Source organism: Hyperolius riggenbachi, chromosome 1 (assembly GCF_040937935.1).
Source record: "Hyperolius riggenbachi isolate aHypRig1 chromosome 1, aHypRig1.pri, whole genome shotgun sequence".
Lineage (NCBI taxonomy): Eukaryota > Metazoa > Chordata > Amphibia > Anura > Hyperoliidae > Hyperolius > Hyperolius riggenbachi.
In genome coordinates, this window is record NC_090646.1 from 552,300,758 (window position 1) to 552,317,254 (window position 16,497).

Below are 16,497 nucleotides of genomic sequence, written 5' to 3' on the forward strand. Positions count from 1 at the left end.
TAGTAAGTGTAAAGCTGGTGTGATTAATGCAGCTGAAATGTATCCATTGAACTAATATCAGGAATGGAATTTTAAAAGACACCCTTTCTGTTTATACCAATATAAAGACATAACATAATGTAGTCAGGTGAACTAGAGCGATGTTTCTCAACATTTTATAGGTATGTACACCTGTTAAAACCCTGTACTCACCAAGTACCCCCTAGCATAGTAAGCATTATCACAAGTACCCCTTGACAAATATTTATATAATCATAGTACATAAACAATTTCCAAGCATTTACTATTGCTTTTAATTAGCTAAAATACTAATTTGGTGTTGTTTAAATAAGATTTATCATTTTCTAACACTCTAAATGTATTATTCATGGTTAAGTATATGCAGTCTGAGTACCCCCTGGAACCATCAGATGTACCCCCTGGTGTATGCATACCACACGTTGAGAACCTAGGAACTGGAGGGTTCTAAGCCAAGGCGGCCAATCAGGGCTATCTCTGCTGAAAATCTAGTGCAACACTGGGCAAACTTAACACTCAACTTTTCGCCGCTTCCAACGTCAGGTCTCCATGGCAACAGGGCAGACTCCTTCAGCACATGCCAGCGCGTTATACCTGATGGCGTGTCACGTGACGGCCTGTTGCCACGGAGACCTGACACCAGAAGCGACGATTAGGTGAGTGTTAACCCTCTCTTTGGGGCCATTCTCACTTGCAAATGGGCCCTTATCGCTGCTCGCAACTCAGGGAGAGAGATTTTCAAAAGGAATGTGAATTGCGGTCTGCAGTCGGCAGCCTGGGCCACTTAACCTCCCTGGTGGATTGATTCCTTCCTGATTTTAGGGTCTAAAAGCATTACCATTTTTTTATGTGCTTTTAGACCCTAAAAGCAAGAAAAAATCATACCACAAGAGAGCTTGGAGCAGCCCTATGCACTTACTAACCTCCCTGGGATCCAGCTCTGCCGTTCTTCCTTTGTCCTTTGGGTGGTGCTGTAACCCTACAGTGAGATTGCCAGCTGTCATCATGACGACTGTAGGCAATCTCACCAGTAGGATGCAGGATTGCCCGGGAGGTGAGTGAGAACACCCTCTGCGCGCAATGCTCTGCATGGACCTCCCGGTGGCTACCACAAGTGTAGCTCGGGGTTACCGCTCTGCCCTGCGGTTTTCCACCCCGAGTGTAGCTCATGGTTACCGCTAAGAAGATTAAAGGGAAGGTTCAGGGACTATGAAAAAAAAATAAAAATCCTTATCCACTTACCTGGGGCTTCCTCCAGCCCGTGGCAGACAGGAGGTGCCCTCGGCGCCGCTCTGCAGGCTCCCGGTGGTCTCCGGTGCCCGACCCAACCTGGCCAGGCCGGCGACCAGGTCAGGCCTCTTCTGCACTCCATTGTGCGTTCCACGCCGGCACGCTGACGTCATCGGACGTCCTCCGGGCTGTACTGCTCAGGCTCAGAACTACTCCTTAGACCAGTTCCAGGGTGTCGAGACCACGGACCTCACACCCCATACTAGGAATATTGTATATCATCTGCGTTATTCCTTAGACCAGTTCCAGGGTGTAGAAACCACGGACCTCACACCCCAGACTAGGGATATTGTATATCATCTGTGTTATTACTTAGACCAGCCCCTGGGTGTGAGACCACGGACCTCACACTCAAGACTAGGCATTATTGGATATCTGTTTATGAATTGTATCTCTCCTGACTTCTCTTCTGTTTTCTGATTCGGTACCTTCGCACATCTGATCTACTGTTGCCGACCCTGCCTGTCCCTGGTTACTGAATCTGTCTTCTGTCTCTGTACTTTATCTGCCTGTGTGTTGCCGACCCGGCCTGCCCGACCCTTTTGGCAGTCACCCAACCTTTGGGTGCTCAGTCCTCCTGCAGGGGTCCCCTCTGCTCCTCAGAGGGGGGCCCTGCTGCAAAACCAGTTGGGGACTCTCCCTCCTGGAGCCTTTGACTGCAGTAGAGTCTTTCTCTACTTATTGGACCACCTGCTACCCCGGCGGTTCAATTCCTACTGTTACACCAAACACTTACACGCTTCAGGTGTCTAGAGGTTAGTACTATATCTGTATTATTGGTGATTCTGCAGATCATCCATAATCAGGTATAGATCTGTATTCTTTGTGATACCGTAGATCACCAATAATCAGATTTTCTCTGGTTGCTGACACCCATCGTTACAAGCAGGATCATAGATGGAAGATCTTAAAGAATTACTGGGAGAAAAAGATCTGTTTTTAAATGACAAGGGATCCCACATATCTTTGACAAAACTGACACATTCATGCTTATCACAATCTGCAGGAACACCTGAAAAACAGGCATTAAATCGCCCAGATTCAAACTTCACACAAGCAGTTGCCATGGGAAAGAATCTTTATTGACACCAGTGTGAATTTTTCAGAATTCACACTGGTGTCAACAACAGTAGCACCCTCATTCATTTCAGATCGCACAGTGTCTGAACTCACTTGCTTTACCCCAGAAAGGCAGGAACAAACATCTGATGATGGTGTCTCTTTATTGGAGTCAATTGGTTGGTGTGTGTGCAATTCATCCAAAATCGTCTGCCACACACAAATCACCGGATCCACAAAACACTCGTCACACTTATCAGAATCAATCAAAGTGTATACAGAATCAACACAAGCATTAATAATCTCTTCACTTTCTACGATGTAAAAATCGCAAAACGCCTTCCAATCAATCTCGAACTCCTCAATCAAAGCCCCAATCTCCCACAGAGCAAATGGAGGCTCAAACAACCCTGTATCTAGGTAACACTCATATGGGTTGGGATAAGGAACATGCATAGATTTTCTTACTCCTTTTAATATACTGAATAATTCTGCCTATCACCGGATCCACATATGCTTTTGCTTGAGACAGCAAAACCTGAGACCGAGAAGTCTCTCTGGATTTATCACATTTAAGTGTGTTCCACATTTCAGACTTTACAGAAATAATTTCTTTATTTGTAGTTGCTATGGGCAACGGATTTTTCAGCTGGGAAACGTTCAGTCTTTTAAAGCTCTTAAAGGTACAAGAACCATACTCGACAAAATCGTACAAATCGGAAATTCCCTCTACACTGGGAATTTAGGGTTTGGCTGGTCATACTGTATCGATTGCGGAATATCTCCGTGGTCAGCGCACAAGATGTGTGCCGACACTACGGAAATCCTCCACAAACGTCTGAATAACAGAACCCAGCTATGGTGCAATGCACCTGTAGAGGGAGAATTCCTACCGGCAGATGGAGCTGTGGAGTGCAGAGGAATAAAGCCTCTGCACTGCCACAGACGCCAGACCGGAATTGTACGAGAGACACACACAGAGCTTGGATGCTTTCCTTGCATTGAAGGGCATCCACGGCTATAATTATTAGGTAAGTCCCGGAAGAGTTGATCCAGGGATTTATCTGACTGCCATCTAGAGTCGGTAAGGATTTTTTCCCTTTTAAGGCTAATAGACCCAGGCCTTGTAAGGTTTTTCACCCTCTCCTGGATCAACTGGAATATGTACAGGTTCAGGATGGTGTTTTTTCATGTATGTTTTATTTATTTATTTCTGGTTGGTCTTGATGGATAGATGTATTTTTTCAACCAAACTATGTTACTATGTCGGCACTATTTAAATACTAAATAATAATAATAACTGACTATAAGTGAATAAGAAACTTTTCACATACATACAAGAAGGATTATATTTTTTTCATCCTATACCCCCGTTACAGTCAGAGCACATAGTAATTCCACTGAGTGTCCCTACAAGAAGTTCCGAAGACATAACAACAAAAGTTATTTAGGTGATACCTAATAACTAACTGTGCAAAAGTTCTCTGCAAGCTTTCAAAATGTAAAGTTTCTTCTTAATGCATGTTTTGGAACAGGTTCAGTAAGTTTCTTCTTCAGGCATGTTTCAGAACTGGCTCACAACCGCACAAAGTAGTGACACCACTCAAGCTTATATATGAATTTCTGGGGTGATCAGCAATCTGATATCATGTTACAATCTTCCTCTTTTTGAAATGTAAAGGATCTCCTCAAAGGTTAGACACACTAATCAAATTAGCTATTCATCAGTACTAACTAGTACTAGTTAGTACTGATGAATAGCTAATTTGATTAGTGTGTGTGTGTGTCTCTAGTCTCTACCCATTGTCAAAGGCTAAAATGAATAGATTTAAGCTGTGAGGAGATCCATTACATTTCAAAAAGAAAGAGTGTAATGCTAGGTACACACATTACATTTTTTTGTTCGATAGATGTGTTTGATTGATACCTTCCGGCACGCCCGATATTACTCTCAATCGTTTTACCGTTTGATTTCTCATAGAAGTGAGTGGAAATTGATAAGAAACGATAAGAATTGATAGAATTAAATTGAGTGAAAAAATGAATAAAAAATCGAATGGGAAATCGATCAAAAAAACGCATCGTGTATACCCAGCATAACATGATATCAGATTGCTGTTCACCCCAGAAAATTATATATAAGCTTGAGTATGTGACATTACTTTGTATGGTTCTGAGCCAGCTCTGAAACATGCCTGAAGAAGAAATGTAAGGTTTTGAAAGCTTGCAGAAAAATCTTGTAGTTAGTCATTAAAGGTATCACCTACTTTTGTTGCTATGTCTTCTGATTCTCTCCATGACTAATACAGGACCACACGCAACTGGCTTCTTCAAGAAGTTCACAACCTAATCTCTACCCCATAATGATGGTGTAATGAGCTTATCATAAACTAAGGCAAATTTTTAGATGAGTCAATTAACTTTTTTGTATATTTATGGGATGTTGGAGGAAACCAGAGTGCCTGGAGAAAACCCACACAAACATGTGGAGAACATATGATCTCCACCCAATAGTGTCTGGGTCAATATTTGAACCTTGTACCCCAGTGCTTTTAGTCAAGAATGCTATCCATTATGAATGTTTAGTACATGTACTCACATATAAAAAATAGAGTGCAAAAATGTATATTTAATTTATTAGTACTGTTGCATCAATGGCTTCATTGGGCCGAAAACTGACATTGATAATAAATCTCTTTCGTTATGGATATAACAGTGGTGTGAAAAACGATTTGCCCCCTCCCTGATTTCTTATTCTTTTGCATGTTTGTCACACTTAAATGTTTCTGCTCATCAAAAACCGTTAACTATTAGCCAAAGATAACATAATTGAACACAAAATGCAGTTTTAAATGATGGTTTTTATTATTTAGTGAGAAAAAAACCTCAAAACCTACATGGAGCTGTGTGAAAAAGAAATTGCCCCCTGAACCTAATAACTGGTTGGGCCACCCTTAGCAGCAATAACTGCAATCAAGCGTTTGCAATAACTTGCAACAAGTCTTTTACAGCGCTGTGGAGAGGTTTTTGGCCCACTTATCTTTGCAGAATTGTTGTAATTCAGCTTTATTTGAGGGATTTCTAGCATGAACCGCCTTTTTAAGGTCATGCCACAACATCTCAATATGATTCAGGTCAGGACTTTGACTAGGCCACTCCAAAGTCTTCATTTTGTTTTTCTTCAGCCATTCAGAGGTGGATTTGCTGGTGTGTTATGAGTCATTGTCCTGCTGTAGCACCCAAGATCGCTTCAGCTTGAGTTGACGAACAGATGGCCGGACATTCTCCTTCAGGATTTTTTGGTAGACAGTAGAATTCATGGTTCCATCTATCACAGCAAGCCTTCCAGGTCCTAAAGCAGCAAAACAACCCCAGACCATCACACTACCACCACCATATTTTACTGTTGGTATGATGTTCTTTTGCTGAAATGCTGTGTTACTTCTACGCCAGGTGTAACGGGACACACACCTTCCAAAAAGTTCAACTTTTGTCTCGTCGGTCCATAAGGTATTTTCCCAAAAGTCTTGGCAATCATTGAGATTTTTTTTTAGCAAGATTGAGACGAGCCTTAATGTTCTTTTTGCTTAAAAGTGGTTTGCGCCTTGGATATCTGCCATGCAGGCCGTTTTTGCCCAGTCTCTTTCTTATGATGGAGTCGTGAACACTGACCTTAATTGAGGCAAGTGAGGCCTGCAGTTCTTTAGATGTTGTCCTGGGGTCTTTTGTGGCCTCTCGGATGATTTTTCTCTGCACTCTTCGAGTAATTTTGGTCGGCCGGCCACTCCTGGGAAGGTTCATCACTGTTCCATGTGTTTGCCATTTGTGGATAATGGCTCTCACTGTGGTTCGCTGGAGTCCCAAAGCTTTAGAAATGGCTTTATAACCTTTACCAGACTGATAGATCTCAATTACAGTACTTTTGTTCTCATTTGTTCCTGAATTTCTTTGGATCTTGGCATGGTGTCTAGCTTTTGAGGTGCTTTTGGTCTACTTTGTGTCAGATAGCTCCTATTTAAGTGATTTCTTGATTGAAACAGGTGTGGCAGTAATCAGGCCTGGGGGTGACTACAGAAATTGAACTCAGGTGTGATAAAGCACAGTTAAGTTATTTTTTAACAAGGGGGGGGGGAATCACTTTTTCACACAGGGCCATGTAGATTTGGAGTTTTTTTTCTCACTAAATAATAAAAACCATCATTTAAAACTGCATTTTGTGTTCAATTATGTTATCTTTGACTAATAGTTAACGGTTTTTGATGAGCAGAAACATTTAAGTGTGACAAACATGCAAAAGAATAAGAAATCAGGAAGGGGGCAAATAGTTTTTCACACCACTGTAAAGTCTAGATGTTTGGCCTGTTCTAGTTATGTGTTTGGCCCTGATGTATGTAGATATTTAAAAAACACACAACTTGCTCTTGGACCGTGTAGTCACATATTTGTTGTTATATGTTGCAGAAACAGCCAGCCTCTACAGACCAATTCCGTTTGCATGCAGGAGAAGCTGAAATTAGCCCATTTCTTTGGCATTGTCTGCTGATTTGGCAGCACACGGAAAATAATAGCACAGATTTGCATGATATTATCCGACATCTCTCCCTCCTAAAGGAACACCTTCATCAAGAAAACTGGTTTGTATGAAACAGACTTTATTTCTTTTCCAGCATATCATTATACGGAATTTACATAGAAATTTACTCTAGCAATGTTTTTGCTTTTCAGAGTATATTCCATCCATTATCTCATGACCCCTTTGTGACCCTTTCATAATGTCTCTCCTCTGGCATCTACTGTTTTATATCCAACCTCTAATAACAGAACATATTTTGATGAGATATATGTATATTAATGGATATTAGCAGAGCCTTGCTGGGATCAGGAGTTTAGAGCCTTTACGGGTCATTTTAGACCTTCTTTTTCTGATTAACCTATGCATGAGTTGCTGACAACTATCAGAGGCAAACGACATTAACATGAATATTAGTGTGTGTTATTGTACATTACACCTTTAATAATATGTAATTTGGGTTCTGTGCCAGCCAAGTGGCTAAATGGTTACTCAGTCTTTAGCGTTTGAGATTATGTTTCAAAGTTATCCAGGGCTCTATCTGCATGGAGGCTGTATGTTCTCATCTTGTTTATTTTTCCTCTGGCCGATTACTTTCTGAAAACAAACTGGGAACTTGGTCCTTGGGAATTGTCAGGACTAGAGATAATCAGTGAGATTATTATTATTTAGTATTTATATAGCACCGACATCTTCCGCAGCGATGTAGAGTATATTATCTTGTCACTATACTGTTCCTCAGAGGGGCTCACAATCTAATCCTTATCATAGTCATATGTTGAGTAGTGTATGTATCGTAGTCTATGGCCAATTTTAGGGGGAAGGCCAATTAACTTGTCTGCATGGTTTTGGGCTGTGGGAGGAATCCGGAGTGCCCAGAAGGAAACCCATACAGTAATGGGGAGAACATACAAACTCCGTGCAGATAGTGCCCTGGCTGGGGACCCAGCGCTGCAAGAAAAGTGTGCTAACTACTACGCCACCATGCTGCCCAAATAGTTGCAAATAGTTATACATGCAAATACTCAAAAACTATATCCAAACACATTTAGCTGATAGTGAGTTAGTTTGTTCCATTTTCAACGTGCATGGCTGCATGCTATCTGCATAGGAAGCCAGTATATTTACATCTCATTGTTCATCTCTAGTCGGGACACTAGACTGCAAGCTCTGCTGAGGAATAGTTAGTGATCTCAATTGTTTGATGTTCTCTGTAAGGTGCTAGAAAAATGGATGCAATGTATAAATTTATTAAAGCGGACCTGAATTCTGAACTTCCTCTCTGCTCTAAAAAATAAGCAACTGCATAATAACCTTTAAAGCAGGGGTCTCAAACTCAATTTACCTGGGGGCCGCAGGAGGCAAAGTCAGGATGAGGCTTGGGCCACATAAGGGATTTCACAATCAGCAGCTCCCGCACCCCGTCCCTTGCATTGATTTTTATTTCAAAATCAAATTCACACTGAAGCAAACTATTTTACCTTATAGTTCACTTCAGTGCTCTCAGTACAAGTAATCCGCCGTGTCCCCGCCGAAAAATCGCCCAAGGGGCAATCCGCTGGTGTCAGAATTCTAGCGGTTTTATTTATGCAGGAAAAGATGTCATATGTATATGTGTTAAGTTTTAATGTTCTATGCAAAATTTCATTGTAAACTGTAAAGTTGGGTTACTTCTTTAAAATATTGCTATGTGACATCTGAGCATATTTTAGGCTGTAAAGCTTATGAGATTATTTTAACTTGCAAGCTAGCAGATAATAGACGTACTGGTTACAAAAAGCCAGAGCATTATTGTTTATGCTAGTGCGTAGCCTTGACATTTAAAGAGGCTTCTGTGTGAAGACAGAGAAGCAAGTTAAACTCACATTACTGCAGTAATTATAAATGCGCATAATTATTACATACAGATATTATTAATCTAAATATTAATGATCAATACAGTCCTTCTAAAGAAAGGAATAGTTATTGTTAAACCCTATATAATAGAATCTATTACTCTGAAAAATATTTACAAGCTGTATTCTACCCATGAAAGATGAGACAGTAAAACATTCTCGTAGGATTGTTTTGGTTCTGGAAGAATTGTTGACGTGCTCTAGTCTCAGAAAGCTGATAACACATGATGTTTTGGGAACAAGTTATATAAATATTAAACAAAGAAGTTGTTTTCCCAATTAGTTAAAGATCATTCAATGATGCCACCTGGTGGTTACATATTCTTATGAAATCAACATTATTAATAGATTGTTATTTGTTATAAAAGGCTGACCTCTGCCGGTTGAAGTTATTATATTTATATAGACAATGATTCTATATTATTAAGATTTAATATGTAATTATTCCTTATATGATTCATTGTTTTAAGAAGAATTATATAATAAGCTTTATATTTAAATAAGTATATTAGAAGCCCTGTATGTTTTAATAAGCCTTAAATTGCTGAAGGCTCTCACAGGTCCATGTACAGTGTTATGGTGTCAAGCTGACCTGGGAAAGTACCGACATAATTAACAGGGAACACTTTATCAGAAATGCGTCACGAATGACATTGTTTAGTCTCCATGTCTGGGTCAGCCAACAGACAAGATGGCTGTTGACGTCCATTTTTAATTACGTGACCTAAACAAAATGTCAAGCACTCCAAATGACGTTAATTCCCACAAGATAAGGTAATTAAGAATTTATAAACAATAATATTGTGACTTAGGTAATCAAAACATGATAAAGCATTGACGCACGAAAGCTTTAGCCAATCAGAGTCTGGGATTCAGGGAAAGTCCAGATTAGGCAGCCATATTGCCTCCAACCCCTATAAAAGTAGGGCCTGAAAGCTCATAGTTTGCAGAAGCCCAACAATCTCCTGAGAAGACACATGAGGCAGAAGCTACCTTCCCACAAGTGGTTCTAGATGCTGAAGAGATGACAGAGAAGGGGTAATATGCTTAATATTCTGGTGATTTACTTTATTAATTTTTCAGCATTAAGTTTTATTAAGATGTTAGCAAGAAGTTTTTTAGAAGCTATTTTTTATGCTATTTCTTTAAGAAGATTACTACAAGTTTACACAGCTACTAGATACATAGCTATAGATATAGATGAGACTACTTTTGATCTTATTCTACATAACACAACTGTTATATTCTTTTTTGAATGTACTTAGATGATTGATAATTACTTGGCTCTAAAGCCGTGATAAAATGGAATACTGTTATAAGGAAACACTACTTGGAACTGTTCATATTTTGTATATATGCTGTATGATAAGCAAATACAATTTTTTATATAAAATCATATACTGAGTGCTCTGATTCATTTCAAGGTATACCGTCAATCTATAATTACTGTTATAGAGGGTTCAGACCCCACTATGCCGGATTTATATGATAGCAACGCTTTAAGGGCTGGTCCTTTACTGAGTTGGCAATCATGAAAAAGGCAAAAACCGCTCAGGTTTTTGACACTGGCATTTCCTGGAAGGGGCAGAGCTTTCAGCTTCAGCTCTGCCCCTCCTGACGTCAATCGTGGCGCATCGCCGGCTCTGCCCGCCCCTCTCACTCTTCCTTCACAGAGAGGGGAGGGAGAGGCAGTGATCCGTGCGGCTATTGACAAAAGGAGGGGCAGAGCTGAAGCTGAAAGCTCTGCCCCTTCCAGGAAATGCCAGCGGATTGCCCCCCAGGCGATTTGGGGGCTCTGCAGCCCTCGTTTAGCGGCGGGGATGCGGTAGATTACTTGGGAGCACTGAAGCAAACTATAAGGAAGCTTTTGCCGGCGCGGGCCACAAAATATTGTATCGAGGGCCGCAAATGGCCCGCGGGCCGCGAATTTGAGACCCCTGCAAAGAGAATATTTCTTTGTTACAGCTGATACAAATCCTGCGATAAATCTGCAGTGTGTCTATTTCCTGATTTCATGGAAGCAGACCTAGGGTTAACACCCTGTTTTTACAAATTCACAGCTCTGCCGAGGCAGCCAGCTGATACGACTGAGAGATCAAATTAATGTTGTGATTAGTCACAGATGAAGGGGAATTAGACAGGTTGTACTCTCTAAATACATACAGGGTGCATTTCTCTATGTTTTCTTTCTGTCCTGTGCAAGAGTTCGGGTCCACTTTAAAAGGAATCTGAAGCGAAAACTATGAAAAGGCTGCCACATCAATTTCCTTTTAACCCCTTAACTGCCAACCACGTACTAGGTTCGGTGTGGCAATTAAATGCTTTAACAGCCAACAACATACCTAGTACATTATTGACAGTTTTGTCCCCTGGGAAGCAGCGGGGAGGGGGTCCGACTTCATTCCTCCTCCCTCCACGTGGGCCCCCCTCCTCTGCCTCCTTGCATGGCTGGATGTGCGGTCGGGTGTTTAATTACTCACCCGATCGCTCCTCCATGCTGCATCTGCCTGCTCTCTCTCCTCTCTACTTCCTTTGTGACGTGTCATACAGAGATCAGGAGAGGAGAGAGAACAGGCGGATGCAGCGTGGGACATGCAGCATGGAGGAGTAATCGGGTGAGTAATTAAACACCTGACTGCACATTCAGCCATGCAGGGAGGCAGAGGACGGGGCGCCATGTGAAGGGAGGGAGGATGAATCCGGTCCCCCTCCCCACAGTGGCCCCTATATTCTTGCAACCTATGCTGAGGGCTGCTATACCTATTACCTATGCTGGGGCAACTATACCTGTTACCTATACCTGCTACCTGTACTGGGGTACCTACACCTACTACTTATACATGGTCACCTATTCCTGCTACTTATACTGTGTCACCTATACCTGTTACCTAAACTGGCACCTATTTCTGGCTATCTATACTGGCTGCACCTATATCTGGCCACCTGTACTGGTGGCGCCTATACATGGCTACCTATACTGACTGCACCTATACCTGACTACCTGTACTGGAGGTATCTATTTCTGGCTACCTATACTGGCTACACTTATAGCAGGCTACATGTACTGGCACACCTGTTCCAGGACAGGTAAAGTGGGGTACCTATACATATCTGGTATCGTTGGATTCAGCAGAATCAGGGCTTTTGCAAACATTAACATTTTTGTCAGTGAATTAAATTCTTCTTTGAAAATAAAATCACAGCTGAAAAATATTTTATTGTCTATTTCACTCTTTAAAACATTTTACTCAAAAATTGTATTATATTTCCAGAAAAAGCACAACATTTTGTTTCGATGTTCAAGCCCAATTTGTTAAGGAAAAATAATATATAATACGTTCTATTACGTTTTCTTGTCAAAAAATCCTAAGTAAACCTAATGAGTGCAAAATGTCTAAAAACTGCTTGGCAGTAGATGTTAGCGTTTAAGACAAATCGACTGGTAGCGAAAGGGTTAAGCAATGCCAGTTGCCTCGCTGTCCTGCTGATCTCTCATGCACCAGTAGTGTCTGAATCATAACACCTTAAACAAGCCTGCAGCTAATCTAGTCTGGTTTGTTTGTTCACTCACTCAGCAGAAATGTGTCTTGGGAGTTCCTTCTTGCTCATATAAACATAAATACTTGCAAACACCTGTTTTAAGAAGGTAAATTTATATTTAGCTTAACATTTAGTAAGGGTTTTTTTAGGTTCCTTTTAGCCCCTTAGAAGTTAGAAAATCCTTGTAGCTCTGGCTTATCATGACTTTAAGGGACATTGTTGTGAAAGGAATGGGAAACACTGACTTTTTTTGTTAAAGTGACAAATACAAATTCAAATACTTACCTAAAGAGAGGGAAGCCTCAGGATCCTATTGAGGCTTCCCTCACTTTTCTGAAGCTCCCCGTTGCAGAGTGCGGTCCCCCTCCACATTAGAGCCACGCAGCTCCACTTCCTTATTCATGGCTGCACTGTAGCCATGCAAGCCCGCCCACTAATGTGCAGTAGCACGGAGCCCGTGCCTCCGGCTCACTGAGCATGCGCGGGTGGGCTTAGTCAGCTATTGTGCGGCCATGAATATGCCTTGCTAATGATCTGCCGGGGGGCTGTGCTCAGCACGGGGGACAGTAGAATACAGAGGAAATCCTCAATGGGATCCTGAGGCTTCCCTCTCTTTGGGTAAGTCATTGATTCTATGTACCCGAACTTTGGCTCAGGTACACTTTACCTATGCCAATTTCCTGGCTGTAATGCTTATCCTGTGTTATTAATACTTTCAACCACAAATTCAGAAATATGAGCATCAGGTGCTGTGGTTAAGGTCTAGCCATGTTAGCTGCATGGCTGTTTATGCCAAATCAGGCAAAAACGTTGCTAGAAATGTAGGTGCTGCCAGCACACCCATATGCCGCATAGCAACAGAACACATCATTAGCTGGGAGGATAGCAACACATCTGTATAGTCTTGTCCCTACACTGTCACCTGATCCCTCTCTTGGGATAGTCCTAATACATGTGTATGAAGCTCAAGGCAAATAAACACTTACTATATTTTTTGGACTAAAAGACTCCGAAAATTTGGGAGGAAAAAGTTACTGCATCTTATCGTCCAAATGCAGGGAGTTCCTGCCTGCCAATACAAACCTCCAGCCCGGCGCATTGTTGGGGACTTCCTGTACTGTGCCCAAGCAGAGGAGGACACAGGGGGATAAATGGAGGACACAGAGGGACACAAAGAGACATAGAGGAGGACACAAGGGGGACACATAGGGGAACAGGAGGACACAAGGGGGACAGAGGAGGACACAGGGAGAGAGGTACAAAGGAGGCATAATCCACAAGATGCCCCTTCACAATGGATGCACCAGGTTTATTATATATTTTTTATTCCCAGGTTGTTGTCCTCTTAACCAAGGTGCGTCTTATGGTCAGGAGCGTCTTATAGTCCGAAAAATACGGTAGCTTTTCAAGACAGAAAAAACATATCTAAATAATCTTTTTAAGCATATAATAAGCAACAGAAAAACAACTTTGAAAAGGAATTGCAATAATTGATCTAACTTGGGGGAAACCTATTTAACACTTAATAAATGTCTTTCATATTTAACAAATCTAATAATGTAAGATGACGTAAAAGAAAAAACAGCAACAGATGGATCGCAAAGTCAATGCAATAAATGATACTTCATTATTAATACATTGACTTGTCATTATTTATACATTTAATGTGAGTTATTGAGGTGGTTCATCATTATTAACATTCCTGTTTCTTAAATGTTCTATTAGCATACGCCACATTTTTGTTATTCAGGCTTCCATAATTTATCACGTAAGTGGAAGAAAATTAGCTTTGACAGTCAACGGGGAAATAAATATATAAGAATTTTATTGCTTAATGTGCCATCTGTGAAATGTAGCTAGAATGAATTCTAAATAATTTAAACAATATCATATTGAAAACTGAACTTGTGGTTAATTAAATGAATCCAGGAAGTTCCTAGAAAGCCAATGGAAGGCATAATTATGTGCATCACTGGGGGTGCCGCGGAAGTTTGGGCGTGACCATAGGCGCCCATCCAAACAATATTTATAACAGCAAATTTGGGCGCCTGCTCTAAACGATGTTTGTATTGGTGCATATGGTGTTGTGGTGCTGTATATTTACCATTTTTGTGGCACACAATATTTAGCATTTTTTGTGGACGGTTTGCGGATGGGGGAGTTAAGGTTAGGCTGGGGGTTGAGATTAAGCATGGGGGGTTTAAGGTTAGGTATGGGGAGGTTAAGGTTAAGCGTTGGGGGGTTAAGGTTAGGCATCGGGGGGGAGGGGGTGGTTACGGTTAGGCATTGGCAGGGGGGATGATTAAGGTTAGGCATACTTAGAGAGAGGATTCTGGTAAGGTTTAGCTGTAGTAAAATATTGGTATCATTTACCAATATTTTACTATTGTAATTTGCACTTCATAATAGTACAATTTTAGTAAATTTACCATACTCTACTAACGGTTATGTCGGGGGTCCAAATTTTCAGGCACCCTCTTTGCATGTACGCATGTGTCAGGTATGTCAAGTAGGTGTAATCTAGGGGTGATCAAAGAGTTTATGCAAATTTTTATGCAAATATATGCAGCTTGAAAATGGACCCATCAATTTAAACCTGGGTTTAAATTATATGGTCCATTTTCAAACTGCATATATTTGCATCAACTCAGAAAAAAATTCATATCATTGATCATCCCTAGTGACATCACAAAGGGGCTTCCTATTAAAGGACCACTACTGCGAAAATTTGTAATATGTAAGTTACAGGTGTATTAGTTGTAAATTTGCCACAGAGTAAAATGCACTATAATTTTCTTTATTCCTATATCGCTGTCATTTACAGTAGCTAGTAGTAATCGGACAGATATTGGAGTAGCCCATCTCCTCATGACGGAGTTTCAGTATTTTCTTAATCTTTTCAAAAGCATTCCCTGGATAGGACTTGTACAATGGTGCTGAAAAGCCACCTGTACACATTAATCTTGCAGTTGGAGTGTACCACTGCCATCCAGGGAGTGCTTTTGAAAATAATGGAATTCCTGGGAACCGATTGGAGATAGATTTGCCCAAAATCCGTCAGATCTGTAATATTTCAAGAAGGAGGAAAGCGCCGGTACTGCTGTAATTTGCTTTATTCAAGATTCCATGATAATAAAGTGCTGCAAGTGTGCATACATAAAAAAATTACATCACATACCAGAGATGACTGTGGACAGATGCGGTGGGTGCAGGGGATGAGGAGCCTTACAGCCGTTTCGTGCTCATGCGCTTCTACGGAGACAGCCTCCCCTTATGGAATCTTGAATAAAGCAAATGACAGCAGTGCCTGCGCTTTCCTCTTTCTTCTTGCACATAGATCAATTTTATGCCTGAGCATGCTGAAGACTTGCATTAATTATCTGGTTGTCTGTGGTAGTGCCACCCCCTCCTCCTCCCCGCATTGAAGACGGTGACTGCAGTGCCAGCGTCTCTGCTCTTTTCCCTATGACATCTGTAATATTTCAACTGCCCAATATAAGTGACAGGTACATGGGAAAAAATAATTAACCATTTCTGCCACTGGGACGTCCTCAGCGGCAGCTGCTACAGCCGCAGAGATGCGCTAGTCACGTCCCTGCAGCTTAGGGGGGCTGTGTGAGTGATCGTGTGGGTAGAAGCCTGCTATCACAATGTTTCCGGCAACAGGGGGGATTGGCTGCAGGGGACAAAAGTTCCCTGAGCCAATCCATTCTTGTCCGCCGAGAATAATCACTGTTTTTGATCAAAAACAGTGATTACTCTTAAATACAACTGCTGCGCTGTCTCTCTCTCATCAATTTCTGCTGCTTACCGCCATTGATTGTTAGATTAATCGATGGGAACAAAGTTCCTATTCATTCATCTCCCCTCCAGGCCACCGTGATCGCAATGGATGCCTGCGTGACTTCCTTAGTTACATAGTAACTTATTGCTTCCTATGTAGCATACTTTACACCTACAGGCATTAGGGACTGATTTTTTCTTATATGTATGATAAGAGGGTCTATCATATTTTAATTATGGGCTTGTAAATAGGGATGTATGTAAACCTGAAAAAATGCACCTTCATGTCCAAATAAAATATTTCCAGATACAGTTGTGCTTCACAATCCCCTTAGTCACAAA

The 16,497-nt window shown here is 41.3% G+C and overlaps 1 protein-coding gene across 2 annotated transcripts in view; it reads left to right on the forward strand.

Annotated features, from left to right (window-relative positions):
* Positions 1 to 16,497, forward strand: part of TMEM232 (transmembrane protein 232) — a 299,472-nt gene that overhangs the window by 130,410 nt on the left and 152,565 nt on the right. For both annotated transcript variants that reach the window (XM_068247370.1, XM_068247365.1), the window contains exon 8: positions 6,829 to 7,001. In XM_068247370.1, the coding sequence (XP_068103471.1) occupies positions 6,829 to 7,001 (173 nt within the window). The remainder of the gene's footprint in view (positions 1 to 6,828; positions 7,002 to 16,497) is intronic.